General features: G+C 46.2%; 1 protein-coding gene and 1 long non-coding RNA gene across 3 annotated transcripts in view; one reads left to right on the top strand and one right to left on the bottom strand.

The window, feature by feature from the left end:
- Positions 1 to 2,866, bottom strand: part of ASIC2 (acid sensing ion channel subunit 2) — a 1,112,453-nt gene extending 1,109,587 nt beyond the window's left edge. Inside the window, exon 1 of the mRNA XM_032279315.1 lies at positions 1,546 to 2,866. Within this exon, the coding sequence (XP_032135206.1) occupies positions 1,546 to 2,100 (555 nt within the window). The 5' untranslated portion in view covers positions 2,101 to 2,866. The remainder of the gene's footprint in view (positions 1 to 1,545) is intronic.
- Positions 2,867 to 9,108: 6,242 nt separating this feature from the next.
- Positions 9,109 to 17,110, top strand: LOC116552577. 2 transcript variants are annotated; one of them, XR_004269452.1, is made up of 3 exons: positions 9,109 to 10,864; positions 11,170 to 14,898; positions 16,706 to 17,110. It is a non-coding gene; the product is annotated as an uncharacterized LOC116552577 (long non-coding RNA). The 2 variants fall into 2 exon arrangements; XR_004269453.1 differs by having other exon boundaries at positions 9,109 to 11,288; positions 13,898 to 14,898.
- The last annotated feature ends 1,686 nt before the right edge of the window (positions 17,111 to 18,796 follow it).

The raw sequence follows: 18,796 nt of genomic DNA, 5'->3' as shown, positions 1-18,796 counted from the left end.
TGATCTTGCCGTGCTCTCCTTACCAGGTTGAAAAGGAATAATACGAAACAGCTTCTACAAGCAACGGAGTTCTCACACAGACGGCGAGAGGCAATGCTCCCAGCACGCCGGGCTTTTCCAGAATCAGAGATAGCCAACAGCAATCACAGAGGCTGTAGGCAGAGACTGGTTATAGCATTAAAAGAACCTCAGAGCAAGAGGCTGGTGAATCCAAGAGGGGGTGGGGAATGGATGCACCACAGGAAAGGTAAGAAGTGTCTTCATTAAGCAGAGGACCCCAGACAAGTGCTGAGATCACAGGTCAGTCCCTTCCCAACTGCTATACCTGCCATTCCCAACTTGCAATTGCATTTTGGCTCAAGGTGCTGAGACTCAAAAGCTCTCAATCCTCCCTAAGGTAGCTATGGGGGAAGCAGCCACAAGGCACTTCTGGAGGGTCCCATGGCCCCTGATGCCCAGACTTGCCTGGCATCAAGGAGAAGTCACAGCAGCTGCTCTCTGACCTATCATGCCAAGTTATGCCTAGCAGCCCACTAATTGAGCAGAGAACCCAGACAGCAATACTTCTCTCAACCTTTCCTCTCTGGCCCTCCAGAAAGCCCCATGCTGAACGTAAGCCACATCCCCCTCCGCTTTTCCTCTTTACTCAGCTCCACACTCCTCCTCCAGGCTTTCCATTCCCACAGCTGTTCGCCCCCTCCCTGCACCCCTCCTCCTGCATCCACGTCGTTAAGCGATTATACATAGAGAAAACCAAGCCTTTGAGTTTCAAGCCAAAGCTCCCAGACAAGGCAGCCAGGACTGGTTCACCCGCACAGGCATCTCCCTGACTGCCTTGCACACGTGCCTCCTCCCAGACCCTCCTCTCTGCCCAAACACTCTGAACATCTCTTGGCTTCAACCTGCCAACAGATCAGATGGATCCTTGGGGCCCCTGGCCTCTCCTCTTCCCACATGGAGCTCAGAATTCACACAAGAAAAGGAAGCAAGGAGACTTCCACACCTCTGCAGCATCACCTGCTCCAGCAAGCTCCCAAAGCCACTGGAGCCAGGCAGGCTGCCTGGGCCCCACACCCCCTTCTCTGACGGCTTTAGCTCCAGCCCAGCCCACAGGATGCAGTGCCTGATGCCACTTCCGAGCAGAGAGGGAGACACACGCGCACACACACAGAATGCCACCTCATCAATGACAAGCTGTTCCAATTACACAGCTTGGACACCAAGCGCACCGGACAACAGACAGCCCAGTCCTCCTCTCTCTGACTGGGAGGAAGCCAATTCAGCACATCTGAAGAAGTTATTCCCCCACCACAAGCCCCCGCTCACCCTCCATATTTGAACTGACAGCAGTGTTCCATCCCGGCCGGTAGCCTTTGCTGCAACTGGCTCCCACAACTCTGTACCAACTACCCTCGTGGCCATCGGCTGAGGCACTCCTCTCTCTCCTGTTCCAAAGCACAAGGAGACCCCAAACCAAGCAGGAGACCACCGGCGCACCACGTCTCCAGAGGACCAGACAAAGTAAGCTGAAAACCAAGTACTCACTGTGGTGAAGTCTTGGTGGCCGCACTCCTGCCCTTTGAACTTGCAGTAGAGCATCATATCCTTCAGGTCATGGCCCACGCGGTGCAGGAACTCCAGCATGCTGAACTGCTTGGGTTTGTAGTGCTTGAAGTTGGCCTTCTGCCTCAGGGCCTCCAGCACGGAGGGGTCAGCCAGATGGGGGTCTGGGATCTGCAGGTTGACGTCCAGAAGGGCCAGCAGCTCCCCTGCGTGGTACAGGTCATTGGTGGTGAGCCTGGAAAACCGGAAGCCATTGAGGTTGCAGAGGGTCACAGCTGGGAAGACCAGGCTTTGAGCCACCACTTCGTCCACCTTGGTGACGTGCTGGTAGGAGAAGTAATAGGACACCCTCTCCGAGCTCTCCACCAGCAGCAGGCCCAGAGAGCCCACGAAGACCACTGCCCAAAGCACACGCCGGATGGTCAGCGGCCCATACACGAAGATGTGGCGGATGCCGTGGAGGGTGGAGGTATTGGCGAAGATCTGGATGCTAGAAGGTTGCAGGCTGCCCTCACTGGGGCTCTCCTTGAGGTCCATCGGGACCCTGTGCAGTTCCGCAACTGGCTTCAGGTTGATCGAATTTCAGAGAAGAGTTCCCAGTCCTCGGGCTCTGCTTAAACCTTGACGTTCAGGGGAAGAGAACGCAAGGCAAGCATCAGGCCAGACGCTGTGAGTTTATCCTGAGATCCCAGCCGCACGCTGACAGGGGTGAATGTTTATGTAAAACCCATTCAAACTCTAGCTCCTGATTTTTTCCAGGCGATAAGGAGGGCTGGTTTTATTTAGGGAGACACCAAGGTGATGTGGAAGAGCTGTGGGTGGGAAGGGAGAGCTTAGCCAATGGAAATAAAGTCCTCCCCCCTACACACGCCACTAGAGACAAGATTAAAAGCGAGAGCGAGGGAGAAAATGCTTAAAACAAGTCTCTGAGCAGCTCGGAGCCTGTTAACCAGCGCATAATGCCCCATGTTCACCATCCTGGGGGATGTCAGGGCGGCCACGCTGATGCACTGCGGTCGGGCGCAGCGGCGCAGCCTTCACCGCCGCCGCCGCTAGCTTCCTTTCCCCATGATGTTTTGGACTCCGGTTGCCGTTTCTCGCTGCCGGCCTCCGTCCCTCCTCTCCTCCTCCAGGCCCCCTTTTGTGGGCAGAATTCCAAATGCCAGCGGCCGCGGCTAGCACCGGGGAAGAGGAGGCAGCGCGCGGCGCGGAGAGGCGAGGACCGGTATCTGGAAACTGGGGACGGAAGCGGGGGGCTCAGAGAGGGGCTCCATTCTCCTCCCCCCCCACCCCGCCTTCCGGGAAAAAGGGACAAGCCCCCCAGGTCGCAGAGTCTGCCGGCTTTCTTCGCCCCACTTCCCTGTCCCTGCTAGGCTGGCTGCCTTGCGGGGGAAGGGCAGAGCGGGGGAGAAGGGCTGGTGGGGGCTGGGGACTTTCTCCAAGTTTTCTCTTCAGCCTTTTCTGGAGAGAGCTAGTTGGGGTTTCTTGGGGGCTGACCTGACAGCCTGCCCCCCAGGTGGAAGGAAGACAGTGCTAAACTCCCAGGAGCCAGGTGTGAGGCTGGAGGCGGCGTTCCTTTGCTTCAGTATCCGGGATCCCAGGTGAAACCCAGCCTGGGATCGCCAGAGGGGAGAATGCTAAAAATGCAGAAGGAAGGGGGCGATCTCAACCCACAGTGCCTCTGCTTTAGGCAGCGAGGGGGCATTCTAGGAGAGCAGCCAGGAGACCCCCTCCTGAGACAGAAAAGCGTGGTTGCCCCCGGAGACACAGAGAAAGAGCAACAAGTAGTCCCCTCCCCCACCTCCACAGAGTCCGTGTTTGAAGAAAGACAACTGGGGTGTGTGTGTGTGTGTGTGTGTGTGTGTATTCTGACCCTGTATGTATGTATGTGTGTGTGTGTGTGTGTGTGTGTGTGTGTGTGTGTATGTGTGTATTCTGACCCTGGATTTGTCAGATGCAAGTACAGCTGGAACTAAAAGTGGGAGCAAAGAATTAGGCTTTCAGCCGCCTACCTTTTTTCCTGAAATTCCAATGGCAGTCAGCTCCTGCCAGCAGGTGAGTGTGGCTTGCCCTCTTGCCCCATGCCAGAGCTCAAATGGCTAGAACCTACTGAATTAATGGCGCTAAATCCCTATCAGGAGGAAGGGAGAAGAAAGTCTGAGTGGCCATCCCAAGCCACACTGCCAAGCTGGGGCAGAGCCACATGGAGTCACCTTGATGAGGCAAACTCTCATCTTCAGGGCTTTCCAGGCTTAAATCATACTCCTTGGACGATGTTGGAGAAGAAGGCAGCTGAGGGCACGTCCCTCTAGGTTTAGCTCTACTCTGAAATATGTTCTTATCCCATCTGGACCCCTGCTAAACCAGATCCCCTGATAGTAACATCCACGTGCACTCTGAGGCAACCTGTAGCATTAAATTGGTAATTTATTGACCCTGGGAGCTCAGAGAGCAGAAGCCTCTCAATCAAGCTCAAATGGCAAAGGCTGGTAAACCTCACAGATTTGTTAACTCAGGGGTCCTGGGTTCCCGGGATACAATACAGGTTTTTAAAGCGGAAGGACCAAAATTAACAAAGGTCTTCCATGTGTCAGGACCTGTGTGAGGGTGCCCTATCATCTTACTTATCCCTCTTAACTATCTTGACAGGTACATGTTCTTGTTATTACCCCTATTGCCCAGGTGAGAAACCTGGGACTCACAAAATAAAGTGCTGTGCCCAAGTTACAGTTTGTGGTGTCAGAGGTAGGACTTAGGCATATTTGTCTCCAAAATGCAGGTTGATAAAGCAAATCCAGAACACTTTCTCAAATTTAGGAAGGGAGCAAGCCTTTCTATGCTTTGCCCCTGATGACACACATACACACTCACATACAAACATGAGTTCCTCACTTGTACAAAACAGCTCTATGCCTTTTTTCCTTCTACCACATCACATCTCTGTTACCCGTTTTTTTTTTTTTTTTTTTTTTTTTTTTGCCCCAGCTCTAGGCCCTCTCCTACAGGAAGACTTCCTGAATTAATCTGCTAATCTTCAGCTCATCCACCTGTTTAATAGGTATGTTGGCCTCTAACTCTGTAGCAGGCATTGTATGGTTTTGGGAAAACAAGCATAAATGAGATACATGTACTGCGTCCTGCCTTTGATAACTCAAGGATCAGTGGGGAAGGAAGCAGAGACAGGTACGCACCCAAGTCCCTGCTCCACGGTGTGGACAGTGAGAGAAGCAACATGGCTCATGGATTCCTGGTATTAGCACTGCCCAGCTGGAAATCATGTTGCTCCAAATCCCCTGATGTTCCTCCCACCTCCAGCCCTCTCCCAGGCCACGTTCCACCCTCCTCCCCACCAGCCCAGGTCTGTTTTCTCCATGAAGGCTCTTCTTCTCACAAAATCATATTTTCTCTCAGTTCACGTCCCAGGCATATTTTCTCGTGTGCAGAGATGGGACTTGGAGTTGCTCTAATTGTTCCTTTCCCATTTAGACCCTTTGACTGCTTACCTCTACCCTTCCCTATTTGTTTGTTTTGAGGATTACAAACATAACATAGTGGGATAAGGTGGTAGAGTCACCCAGGCCTGAATTTGCATCTCTAATCTGCTATGCCTGCTATTGCTCTGTGACTTGGGGGACGTGACTAAACTCCTCTGAACTTCAGTTTCTCCACCTCCAAAATGATGGAGCTTAGAATGCCTGCCTCATAGAACTTTTGTGCAAATGAAATGAGATATAAAGTGTCTGGTACAATTTAGACACTTGGCAATTGACACTATCTTGATGACTACGAAGAGAACATTCTTTTTGATGTTGGCACTCTCTCACAGGTGACTGGAGAACCCTTTAAAGCTCTAGAAGACATCATTTGCCCAGAGCAGTGTTTACCTGTTAGTGTCACCATTCCCTTCTCGTAGACCAGGGTCAAACACACTCCTCATGCTGTTCTGCTTCCTGTCCATGGCCTTAAGGTCTTCTGAAGTAGCCCTTGATGAGAGCTTTCCAAGAGGGTGAGGAAATTTAGGTGGGAGGCAGGGACTAGAGGAGAAGAGCCCTAACGGTGGATTTCACAGCTGAGCACTTGGCTCTGTGCTTGACATTTGTTGGACGTTATCAGTAACTCTGAGAGGAGGGTACTGCCAAGCCCATTTTACAGATGAGAAAACTGAGTACAGAGAAAAGAGCAACTTGTCCAAGGTCCCTCAGCTGAAAAGTGGCAGAGGGTTTAAATGTCAAATGCAGGTATGTCTGAGTCTGAAGGGTGTGGACCACAAACTCAGTACAAATGCTTCAACAAGACCTCAGTAGCACAGACCATCACAGCAACAGTCTTGAACAGGAACTGAATTATAGAATATTCTTCAAGAAATACTGCCTTGATATTTTCTAGCATATGTAGCAATTCAACCTGATGGCTAATAAAATGTTTCTATTTATCTGTTCTTAAAAACCCTCTTTGATAATACTCATTCGCAATTAGCAGTATGGTTTACATAAAGGCATCAGATATCCTATGATTCTTAAAAATGTTTTTGTGTTACTTAGTTGGTTAAACATTCCCCCCCTCGATCAGATTTACAATACCTATTTGCTTGGCACTAGAGGTAACAGATTGGTTTTAGAGTGGGTCAATTTGGTCCAGATTTTCAAGCACAGACCTAATTGTGTATAATTATGGTCTTTTTGGTGAAGTATATGACAAAACATCAAAGAACTTTTCAGACAAACTCATTTGCAAATCAGGCAATTTAACCCCTTATTAGACCACATGCCCAGATTTCTGCTGTGGCAAGTTTATTCACTTATGAATAAATAAATGAAGCCAGGAATTAATTTACTTTCTGTGACCCTGAGATTGCTACTCTGAGATGCAAGGAGGGGGACTCTCTTCTAACCTTGGGGAACCTAAGGCCAGCCCTGGGCCTGGTTTCTGGGGAGGGTCAAAAGCTGAGAGTGCAGCCTCCTGCCTCTGCAAAGAGTAACAGGCAGGAGAGTTAAGGAAGCTGAGATCTACCATCAGCTCAGCTCTAATGCTAATTTTCTACTTAACATGTGCTAGGTACAGGCCATTGCCACCACACCCCCTTATAATTAGGGGGAAAAAAACATTCTTTTCTAATAAACAAATGACATTATAATTGGAAACTCAGTGATCTTAAAATACAACTTTTCCCTGTGGTTGTCATTGCCTTAAAGAAGAGTTAAAGATCAACTATTGTAAAACCAAAGCATCTCTTTGCTGTTGGTTGGTTTATAAATAAACACCTCATACAACATGTATTCCCGTTTAGTTACCTGGTGAACAAACACTTAGCAAGTAATTTGTCATCAGGAGTACACCAGGGAAGGGTGTGAAGCAAAGCCAGACATTTAATGGATAGTTTACTGAGATTTTATTTATAGCTGGTTTTCTTTTTTCTTTCCAGGCAAAAACTACAGAACCAGTCCACACCGAGTGGACCTCTGGGGCTCCCAGCTGCCAGCTGACCTGAACCCCAGAGGTGAACCTATGTTGCTTTGTGGCTTCAGGAATCCTGGTAACATCACTGTGCTTTTGCGTGTGTGTGTGTCCTAAATCATTCCTGAGGCCCCCTCCTCCTCCTGCAATTTGACAAGCCTTGACCAAATCATAAACTCCCAGTTAATGGGATAAAAATGAGTTTGAATCTAGGATTCTGGCCATTAACCCCATGTCACCATCTGCTTGAGCAGTTTGATGGCAGGGCCAGGTGAATTCTAATCACCCAACACTTGTTAAACTGCAGATTCCTTCTTCCTTGCCCCTGCTGACTCAGCATCTCTGGGGTGGGGCCTGCAAAGACTCTTTTCCTTGACAGTGTTATTGCAGGCAGCTCTAGGAACCCACCCAGGACCAGACCTGATAAGGAGTTCCTGCTATGCATCAGGCATGCCAGGTCGGTTTGTGGAGTTTCATACTTGCATTTTTCTCTGCCTGGAGAGCTCCTTGCAGCTGGCTGCTTCTGTGTCACAGTCCCCAGAGGGGTCTTGTCTCCTTATCTCCACCCTCCACACTGCTCACTATTCCATTACAAGTTTCCTTTTCTACCCAGTACTAATCATTTTCTGCAATTCATCTCATCTTTTTGTGAATTATCTGTTGGTCCTACTGGAATATAAGTCTCCACATGGGGGCAGAGACCCTGCATGGCTTGTTAGAAGCTGTATCCCCAGCATTGCAGCATATGAGGGATGCTCAGAAATATAAGAATTGACGAACAAATGAACACATGAGTGAATTCATTCAGCTCTGATGCTGAGGCTGCCTCTTTGAGATGAAAGAATAGGGGATGCTCTTCTAATCCTGGGGAGCCTGGTGCCTGCCCTGAGCCTGGCTCGCAAGGCAGATGAGAGGTACCTCCTACCTCTCAACCCTGTCTATTGTTACCCCCAACACCCAGGGAAGACCTCACTGGAGCCAGAGTCAGTGCAAGGGTCAAGAGGAGTATCTGCACCTAGAGAATCTCAGCTGAGGTTACCTGATTTTAAAAAGCCTGGACTTAAGGAGCTATTGACTCCTTAGCTTCATTGCCTCCAAAACCACAGGGGCAAGTAAAAGTTGAGGTTAGGTACGAACTGAATGTTGTTTAGCTACCCTATTTAAAAAATTGTTTTTGTTTGCTTCTTGAGGCAGGGTCTCACTCTGTTACTCAGGCTGGAGTACAGTGACGTGGTCATAGCTCACTGTGGCCTTGAACTCCTGGACTCAAGCTCTCCTCCTGCCTCAGCCTCCTGAGAAGCTGAGACTACAAGATGCCATCACATCCAGCTAATTTAAAAAAATTTTTTTTAGAGATGGGGGTCTCCCTATGTTGCCCGGGTGGGTCTTGAACTCCTGGCCTCAAGGAATCCTTCCGCCTCAGCCTCCCAAAGCACCGGCCACAGGTATGGGCGCTGCACCCAACCTAAAGAGTTATTTTGTCTTCACTTCTAGCTTGCAATGGATTGCTTATCTTGGCACTTCTCATGACGGCATCTCTCCACTTTCCAATCTAACAGGATAATGATGTCATACAGAAATAATTTACAGTAGGTATTTAGTAAATGCTTGCTGGTGTGCAATATGGAATAAAATTCACAAGAGGAATTCCAAACTGTTTTTTATCCTCAATTCATTTTTTAGTAACCAAAAATTAGTCTGAAATTTGAGTCCTCACCCTTCAGTATAAAATCAGTAGCTTTTAATTTTCCCTTATTTTGTTTGCTTTAAAGAGACACACCTGGCCAGGTAGGGTGGCACGCACCTGTAATCCCAGCAGTTTGGGAGACCGAGGCGGGTAGATCGTTAGGTCAAGAGTTCAAGCCTGGCCAAGATGGTAAAACCCTGTTTGCACTAAAACTACAAAAATTAGCAGGGCATGGTGATGCGCTCCTGTAATCTCAGCTACTTGGGAGGCTGAGGCAGGAGAATCATTTGAACCTGGGCAGCAGAGGTTGCAGTGAGCTGAGATTGCTCCACTGTACTTCAGCCTGGACCACAGAGTGAGACTCTGTCTTAAAAAAAAAAAAAAAAAAAAAAATGAGAGAGAGAGAGAGAGCTATATAGTCCCTTAGTCATGTAAAGGCTGACCCTTCCCCACTGGTCTAAAAGAGGGCTTCTGGACCATGCCTGACCACAGCCATCTGATCCTGTAGAGCCTTTAACCCAGTACCTCTGTTTAAAGAAACAAAAGTCCCCTCCTAAATAAACAAAGCAGGCTTAGCTCAAATCCCTCCAATAGGTAAAAGAAAGTACCATTCCCATGAGCGAGAGACTTGGATTTCTGATTTTATTTCATGTTGTTTCCCTTCCTCAAAGGTGTGAAACTCTACACCACCCCACTCCTTTCCTATTCATCCTCCATTGGATGTTTTTTTCTCTAAATAATTTTTTATTTTCTATTTTTGTCTGTATGTGTTCTCTTCTTGCAGTCTACTTCTGCCCTTCTTTCCCCTGGGAAGGAAAAATAGAAGAAAGAAGCCATCTCTGTTTGCTTTCTCTCTGTCACTCAATGTCTGGAGCCAACTGCTTCACAAATAAAGAAAAGTGCCCAGAGAGTCCCTGAAGCCCACCATCAACAGACAGGCTTTCAACAAAACTGCATCAGCACCACCTTGGCTATAGCTGCCCTCTGCAGAAAACGGGGAGAGAGGAACAGTGCTAAGAGAAGTTTGTCCTTGCCTGGTTCCTGGGTGGAACTTCCTCTCCCCCTTGTGTTCTACACGTGTGGTTACAGCTGCCTCTGATCTTTGGTGACCAGCGGTGGGCAGTGGTGGTATTTTAGCATACTTTGATCATCATACTTATTACACAGCCTCCTTTACTCATCAACCCCACCTGCCTTTTCCTAGCCATGCCCCCCACCTCCTCCCATCTCTGTCCACCTCTCTGCTGTTTTAAAAAGTACTTAAGTGTGTACAGATCACAGTGCACTGCTTGTGTGCCCATTCATATTTGATGACTTCCATATCCCCCGTACAACTAGTTGTGTATTCGTTTTAATTCACCTTATTTATTTCCTAGCTCTTTCATAAAATAAAATGAAATAAAAGAATAAAATGGGAATAAGAGAAAAATAGAATTGAGGGGGAAAGGAGAAATGCATCTATGTTTTTAATCAGGTTCATCTTTCTCCATGCATCAATATGCATACTATTATGAATTCATTACACGTATTTTAACATGCAGGCACTACACGGGGGTGTGATGTCTACATACCACCTGTGTAGCGGTAGGCACTGCAAAAGGACATAGAAAAGTAAAAAGCATAGTCTCTACTCTCATGAGACTTTTCATCTCATGGAGGAGGCACTCATAAGGTCTTTTATCTGTGCCCCACTTGATGTGAAACTCTTGGTAGTCATGATCCTATTTGATTTCCATAAGCAGAAGAGGGGTCACTGTTTCCATGTTATGAGAGAGGAAACTGAGGTTCAGAGAGTGGAAGGACCCTGATGAGATAATAAATAGAACTGGGGCTCAAATCCTGGTCTCCTGACTCAACATTTCGCGTTCTTTCCACTGTGTCATTATTCATTAAGCAAGTTTCTCTGCAGACAACTCACAGAGCCACAACGTATGAAGCAGCATGGTGATGCCAGTAGACTGGTCATCATCAAAAGACATGGCCTGGGGGAAGAGAAAGCAAGAGAGCTGGAGAGAGCAGAGAACGCATGAGGGAAGGGCTTGGCCGTGCAGTTCTAACAGGGAGGTCCTTCCTTTCAGCCCCCGAATGTCCCAGTGTGTCTCATCTAAAAAGCGAAAACGGAGGAGAACTAGAGCTTATGGTTGAAGGCGTGAGAATGAGGTGTCTTTTCCCTCTATCTCTGTAATATACAAGTATAAATACTATATATACATATGTATATGTGTTCCTTTTTTCTGTGTCTGATTATGCATGCAATTTAGCAAGGATTTATTGCCTAATTTTGGTCTGGGCAATTTGCTAACGCAATGTGGGAGGATACCAAGAAGTAAGGGACACAACCTCATTGTTCCCAGAGACTCCTGAGGGTGGGCAAGGCAGGGCATCTGTGCATACTGCTGCTGGCAGAGCTCTGGGTTAGGGGACATCAGGAGACATGACATTGAAGTGTTCTACTCGGTTCTCAGTACAGACTGGATTTCCATGGAAGAAAGAAAATCAACATGTATTGGGAGTCAACGTCTCATTCAATCCTGTGAGTTTATTCTGCCTATTTTTCAGATAAGGAGACTAAGGCTTCAAGAGGGTAAGTAAATCACCCACAGTGTCACTGCTGTTGTGGGAATGAGCGTCAGGATCATTGAATCATGCTGCTTCCCAGGTTTCTTGTAAGGGCTTCAAGTGTTGTGGGTAAGGGCTTGGGTGCTGCCATCAGATGACTGTGCGTTTAAAGCCTGAGCCCACCCACACCAGCTGTGTTACTTGAAACATGCTATTAAACTTGCCTAAACTTCAGTTTGCTCATTGTAAGATGGGAGCAGTAACAGTGCCCACCTCATAGGACTGATGAGCTAAAGCGTATAAAGTACTAATAAGTATCTAATAAAGTTCAGTAATTATGTCACTATTAATACCACTGTTATAATCACTACTGTTGTCTAAGGAGACCCAGGTGACATGAAGCTATTATGCCCTTTGGACTTGAGATCTTGAATTAGGGTTTGATTATGAGACCAGACAAGCAGTGAGATTTAAATATTCATAGACCAGGGTCTATCTAGGTCTCATGGGACAAGGAGGGGACCCTCACAATTGATTTCCCTGAGATGGGAGGGGAAACTCTGCTAGAGGCATTTGCACCTTACTAAGCATCTGTGGTGTATCAAGCTCTCTGCCAGCTTGTGAGGATGTAATGTTCATTAAGACATGTTCCCATGAGCTCTGGTCCAGATTCTACCAGTATGTAGCTGGACCACTGGTTTCTCCTAAGACAAACACAGGAGCCAGATGACTCCTGTAGTCCCTTGTAGACCTAGTCCAGCCCTTGGTGGTTCTGTGAACAGTCACTCACCCAGGGTCTGTCCCATAGAAGTGCCAGCAGTCTTCCCAGGGGAGCGATTAGGAGACTCTTGCTCCTTCATCCTCTGTGAGGGTTGAGAGCCTGAACAGCCTCCAGCCTGGGCCAAGTGTTCTTGGAGGATGCACTTCCTTACCCTAGTCCCTCATCAGTGCCTCCTGTAAGAGCTCCAATGCTTTCTGAGCAATTGACTCCTATATCCATATATCCCTACCACTCCTCAAACCAAACTGCCAACCACCTCTAAGGCAGCTATTGATTTTACTGACCATAATGGAGTGTGTTCTGTGTGTAGTCACAGCACTAAACATCAGAAGGGATTCAAAGAGGAATCAGGCTAATGCCTTTCATCCAAGGAACTGGCAGATGGATGAGCCAGATTGGCACGCACACAGTCAGCACAAGGGTATAGGCTGTGATGGAGCTGGGTGTGCAGAGAACAGAGAGAGGAATTAGCATCCAGTTTCCAATCCTAGTGCTATAGCTGACATTAAGGTATTCTATTACTCTCTCCAGACACAGCCAACTTTATTCCTCAAGGTAAACACTTACTCTATGCCAATAACTATGCCAAGGATGCTTATGCATTATATTAATTAATGAGAGTTTCTCAACCTCAACACTGTGGACACTTTGGGCTGGATAATTCTTTGTTGTGGGAGCTGCCCTGTGCATTGCAGGATGTTTAGCAGCACCCCTGGCCTCTGTCCACCAGACACCAGCAGCACCACCCCCTTCCCCAGTTGCGACAACCAAAAATGTTTGCAGACATTGTCAAGTGTCCCCTGGGGACAAAGTCACCCTCAGTTGGGAACCACTAAGGGAATCCTAATATAGACCAATGACAAAGGTACAACTATTATTTCTACTTTACGGTAAACTGAGGCGTAACAAGGTTAAACCACATGTTCAAGTCACATAGGAAGAGCTGGGAGGTGGGCCAATCTGTTTCCACAGCCCTTACGTTTATTGTCCTTCCTGCTTTGCCTATCTCTGCACGCATGGTGCTGAGGACTCTGTAATACTTAATAAACCCATGCAAAGGTGGACCATTTCTTATGGCAATCCCTACTATTTATACTACATTTACTACCTTACCTTCTGTAAACCACACTACAACTCTACAGTGTAGCTTCCTGCTCCCATTTTATAAAGGAGCACACTGAGACCTAGATTGACAGGAGGGGATTGCCCCAAGTCACAGAGCAGAGCAGCCACCAGAGGCTGGCTTTGGGCCCACGTCTTGTAATTCTACACTCTCTAATACTCAGAGAGTTGAGTAAACACCAATTAAACTATGGGAGGATGGCAGGCTGGCAGGCAACTTAATAAAAAAAAAAAGCAAATCCATCATGATGGATATATTTAGCAGGTAAATTATTATGTGATGGTATAAAAATAGATCAAGAGAGAGCACATGAGATTGCAAGCCTGACTGTGTGAGAGACAGGGAAGGCACGTGGAGAGTGTCAGGTACATTTAATTAACTTTGCTGGGAAAACAGTCAGAGGCTGCCACCTGAAACCAAAACATTCATGGGCTTCACTTAAAGTCACAATATATGTAGTCCTATTGGGAAGAGTCATAATCCAATAAAGCTTGAAGTCATTGATTAAAACAATGTCAATGCTCAAATGCTTTGGTGGGTAAACCCAATTCTCATCTGTATATGGGATAACCAGGAATGCATTTGTGGGCTGTGTGACCCACAAGCTCGCTGACATTAAAATGGTCCACTCAGTTTTCTGCTCAGATGGATTTCCAAGAGAGAAGGAAATCAACATGTATTGAGAGTCAACAACTCATTCATTGCTGTGAGTTTATTCTGCCTATTTTAGACAAAGAGACTCAGGCTTCAAGAGGGCAAGTAAATTGCCCATACTGCCACCGCTGGTGCAGGAATGAGCTTCTGGGAAGAGTCAGGTTCATTGAGTCCTGCTACCACCAGGTACCTCATGAGGCCATCCAGTCTTGCGGCTAAGGGTTTAGGTGCTGCTGTCCAGACGATTGTGAGTTTAAATCCTGGGCCCACCCACGCCAGCTCTGTTACTTGAAGCATGCTATTGAACTTGCCTAAACTTCAGTTTGCTCATCTGTAAAATGGGAGCTATAATAGTGCCAGTCTCATAAGACTGATGGGAGAATGTAATGAGCTAAAGTGTGCAAAGCACTGATAAATATCTAATGAAAGCTTGGCAATGATAAAATGCCATTATTAATATGGTTACCATTGTGCTAATGTCTAGAGGAGCCCCATATGGCATGGAGCTATACCCTGTGGACTTATGATCTCTCTTTATTCCATGCAAAATGGAAAGTGTACAGTCATGAATCAGGGTTTGAGTGTGAGAGCAGACAAGTAGTGATATTTAAATATTCATTAGCCAGGGTTCATCTAGGTCCCTGGGGACAGGCGAGGAGCCTCAGGATTAATTTCAGGGGACTTTTCCCTGAAATGGGTGGGGAAACTCTGCTATGGTCATGTACATCTTATTAAGCACTGCTTGACATCCTCCCTACCACAAAAGTGCTGTGATTTCAAGATTTCCCTCTTTTACGGGAAAACCATAGCACAAGAATCTACACTTCAAACCTTATATCTATCTATTTAAGCACAGAAGGAGCCTGTTACTTCATAGAAGAATCATATTTTGCCTTCAGAAGAAGCAGTTATCAAGTGCTCGCTGGACTTCAGCTGTTTTCACATCCATTTTAGTTTGAAACTCAATTGCCCTGCAGACCTTGTGATCCTTGAGTGACAGGTGAGGCACCTGAGAACATGGGAGTGAATGCACATGCTCATGGCTTTCCTGGAATTTGTGGCATTGGAAAATGGAAGGTAGGTGTTTCTGGGTCTCAGAAATCTGCACATCAGAACCCCTCCTAAGGCGTGTCACATGTGGTCGGGAAGATGGAGACGGTTCAAGGGGCCTGTTTGTCTAAATAGGATATGGGAGAAACATGGGAAAGAATCATTCTCTTCTCCATCTCAGTAAAATCTAAAGCTCTTTCAATGCCCCAAACCCACACTCTGGTAGAAACTTCACGCATTTATCCAATTTATTCCTCACAACCTGGTAAATATTGTTATCTTCATTCTACAGGTGAGCCATTAAAGGGCCCATCTCTGGTAGCAAGTGATAGAAACACTATTTGAGCCCAGAGCTGATTCCTGAACCCTCACTGGCCCCACTCTGTCGTCTCCTTGGTGCACCTGTCGCAATGCAATATCCCAGATATTTCTTATATTACTGATTTCTCTCATGGATTGTCTGCCTTCCCATCTAGAATAGGAGCATTCAGAAGATAGAGACCTGGGCCTTTCTTCTTCATGCCAGTTTCCTAGCATCAAAAACAGCTCTTAACACACAATAAAGGCTCAATCAATATTTGTTGAATTAATGAATGAGCCTTATAACAAACTATTGTGCTTCCCGATTTTTCAGAAGTGTATCTGAGTCTTTTATACAGAGATATCCAAGCAGGAGTGGAAGAATTTTTTTTTAAAAGTAACAAAGTCAGGCCTAGTCGACAGTCTGAATGCCTCATTATAATATAACATTTCCCCCCTCTCTCTCAAAACAGGAGAATTAGCTCACTAACTATTATATAAGCTCTTTAAGGACAGGGAACAAATCTAATTGAGCATTACATCCTCAAAGGCTGCTAGAAATCTCAGTACATCAGAGATGCTCAAAACTATGGAAAGAAAAAGATGTCCTCAAAGAAATAAAACGTCGGCACATATTCTTCTTTTCATTCAACTATCCACTGATTTACTTTCATGGGCCAGGCTCTTGGGTACAATGTGCATGAGGCAGTTCAGGTCCCCACCCTCCTGGGACTTGGTCTAACTAATGCTTCTGCACAAATGAGCTTCCAACAGTTACATATTCTCTGATATTGTAAGATGAACCATAGGCCGTTAAAGAAGAAATGAAAAAAAGAAGAAAAAGAGTACTTAACGATTGCATTCTTCGTGTTTCTTGCCAGAATGGACCAGAAACTACTAGCAATTATGTTGAAGACATTAGTGCAAAGCCAATTTGCTTCTGGAGTTACAGTTGCACTCTAGGAACGTGAGCTACACTCCAGAGAGATCATTAGTTGCTGTAGACAGGTTATTGAGGGCAGTGGTGTCATTTCCAGTCTGGAATGCCCTCAGTCAAGTGTGAGTGCAGAAAAGAGGGGAGGAGGGTCAAAATAATTAACCTCACATGATTTTGGCAGGACATCTTGCAAAATCGCCCATATGCACTTAACATTTCTTTCAGTTGAATAATCTCACTGTATCATTTTTATCAAAATATTTGTCTTTTTCTCTTTTATTTTCCCACCTGGCTGCCCCTCCCTTTTTTTCTGGCTGTCAATATGAACACCTTTGACTTACTTTCTTTTATTCTCTTCTCCCTTCCCATCCTCAGTAGTAGATGGTTGTAACTAATGGAACTTACAAGTATTATGGTTGATAGCTTTGCTAGGCCTTTCAGTACCATAATCCTTCACCAGATCATAACTCTCAAGAGAAAACACCTAATTTTTCAGTTTGTAAAAACTTTTCTTGACTTTGTTTCAATTAAGTCAATTTCACTGACCCCAGGCCTCCATTAACTATATCCTTCCAAATCATTTGTTTCACCACTCAGTGCCTGAGGCTACGGCAGACATCCTAGCAGCATCCCACCTGACAGAGGAGATGAGAGTGGGGCTGGCGAGGGTTCAGGAATCAGCTCTGGGTTCCAATACTGTTTCCACCAGTCACTACTGGAGATGGGCCCTTCCACAGCTCATCGGTAGAGTTAGGATAACAACATTTACCAGCTTGTAAGAAATAAAATGGATAAGTATGTGAAGTTTCTAACAGAGTATGGATTTTGATGAGCCTGAATTCCATCCTCTTCATTCAACAAGCATGTCTGAAATCCACCTATGTGCAAAGCGTTGTATACTACACAAGTTTTACAGCTGGGTGAGTTGGCTTATGTCTGTAATCCCAGCACTTTGGGAGACTGAGGCAGGAGGATTGCCTGAACCCAGGAGTTTGAGACCAGCCTGGGCAACATGGCAAGATCCTGTCTCTACAAAAAATTTTAAAACTTAATGAAGCATGGTGGCATGTGCCTGTGGTCTCAGCTGCTTAGGAGGCTGAAGAAGGAGGATTGCTTGAGCCCAGGAGTTTGAGGCTGCAGCGAATTGTGATTATGCTGCTACACTCCAGCCTGGGTGATAGAGCAAGACCCTGTCTCAAAAAATAATAAATAAATTAAACGTTTAAATAAATAAAAAGTTTTGCAACTGGTATGAATATTTCAATAATTAGGAGTATAATTATGGTCACATATTTTTGTTGTTATCAAATGAATCATCACTCAAGCCATTTCACCTAATCAGCATGAAGTCCAGAATCTCTCTCCTTACTTCTTGATATTATTTTATTTTTCCTGTATTTATTCTCACCACTTATCCAAGAGCTCCAGGGCTTTCTCAGTCACTCTTGCTTTACAGGGATGCCCAATTGTTTGGCTTTCCTGGGCCACATTGGAATAAGAAGAATTGTCTTGGGCCACATATAAAATACACTATAGCTGATGAGCAAGAGCAAAAAATGTTTATAATGTTTCAAGAAAGTTTACAAATTTGTGTCGGGCCGCATTCAAAGCTGTCCTGAGCGGCAGGTTGGACAAGCTCGCTTTAGAATATCAATCAGTGCATGGAAAAACCCTGTCTCTACTGAAAATACAAAATTAGCCAGGCATAGTGGCACACGCCTGTAATCCCAGCTACTTGGGAGGCTGAGGCAGAATTGCTTGAACCCGGGAGGTGGAAACCGCAATGAGCTGAGATCACACCATTGCACTCCAGCGTGGGCAAGAGGAAAACTCCATCTCAAAAAAAACCAAACCAACCAACCCATCAATGCAGTCTCCTCCAAGGGCAAGTGCAATTGCCCCCAATTACCACCAGAGGTCACTATGGAAGAATGATCTCATACAGCTCCAGAGACTTCCTACCCCAGCCAAGACATGCTGGTGCTGTCCTAGATGATTGCACAGTGGGAAGCTGCAGTTATACTTCCCTTCTTCACAAGCACACATGTTCAAATGTCATTACACAGGTCCTTACACCGTGTCAGGGGAACCAGGTGCTGAGACCCTTCCAGACTCATTTATACCCTGACCAGTCTACCTGGTCCCTTATCTCCAGCCCATGAACCTTGGTGAGTGCCACCACTCTCTGCCCTGCTGATTTCCCTCATCGAATGTTTCTAGGATCAGGGTTAATATCTTCTTCCCTTTCTGCCTTGTGGATCTACAGAATCCCTTTGCAGATTGGTTTATGCTTTCCCAGGCCCCTACATAACAAAGAGAGACAGCTTCTGCTATTTCTCAAAAAGCATCTCCAGCAATATCTATCCCCCTTCCCGATAACACACACAAAAAGTCCTTGTTACAACCTCAGGAAAATGAGTGCTTCTCATAAAAGAAAATGTGGTTGTCCTTCACAGAGAAGGACTGCAAGCTTTTTTTTCTTTCCTCCCTCCCCCCAAATGATTGCTGTTGTATCAGTCTGGCCAGATGCTCAGCCTTAGGTACTAAAAACATAAAACAATACAAGCAACAACACATCGCCCTGGAGAATCTTAAAATCCAGCGAAGTCAAGTAACTCCCAGACCACTCCAGGCAGGAAGGAATTGCCCTGTTTGTTTAATCCTCATTCCATCAGACATGCTTCCAAG

This window comes from Sapajus apella, unplaced genomic scaffold, assembly GCF_009761245.1.
Source record: "Sapajus apella isolate SASKATOON/1434 unplaced genomic scaffold, GSC_monkey_1.0 scaffold12, whole genome shotgun sequence".
Classification (NCBI taxonomy): domain Eukaryota; kingdom Metazoa; phylum Chordata; class Mammalia; order Primates; family Cebidae; genus Sapajus; species Sapajus apella.
Note: the sequence above shows the minus strand (reverse complement) of the source record. Positions and strands in the feature narration are given on the sequence as shown.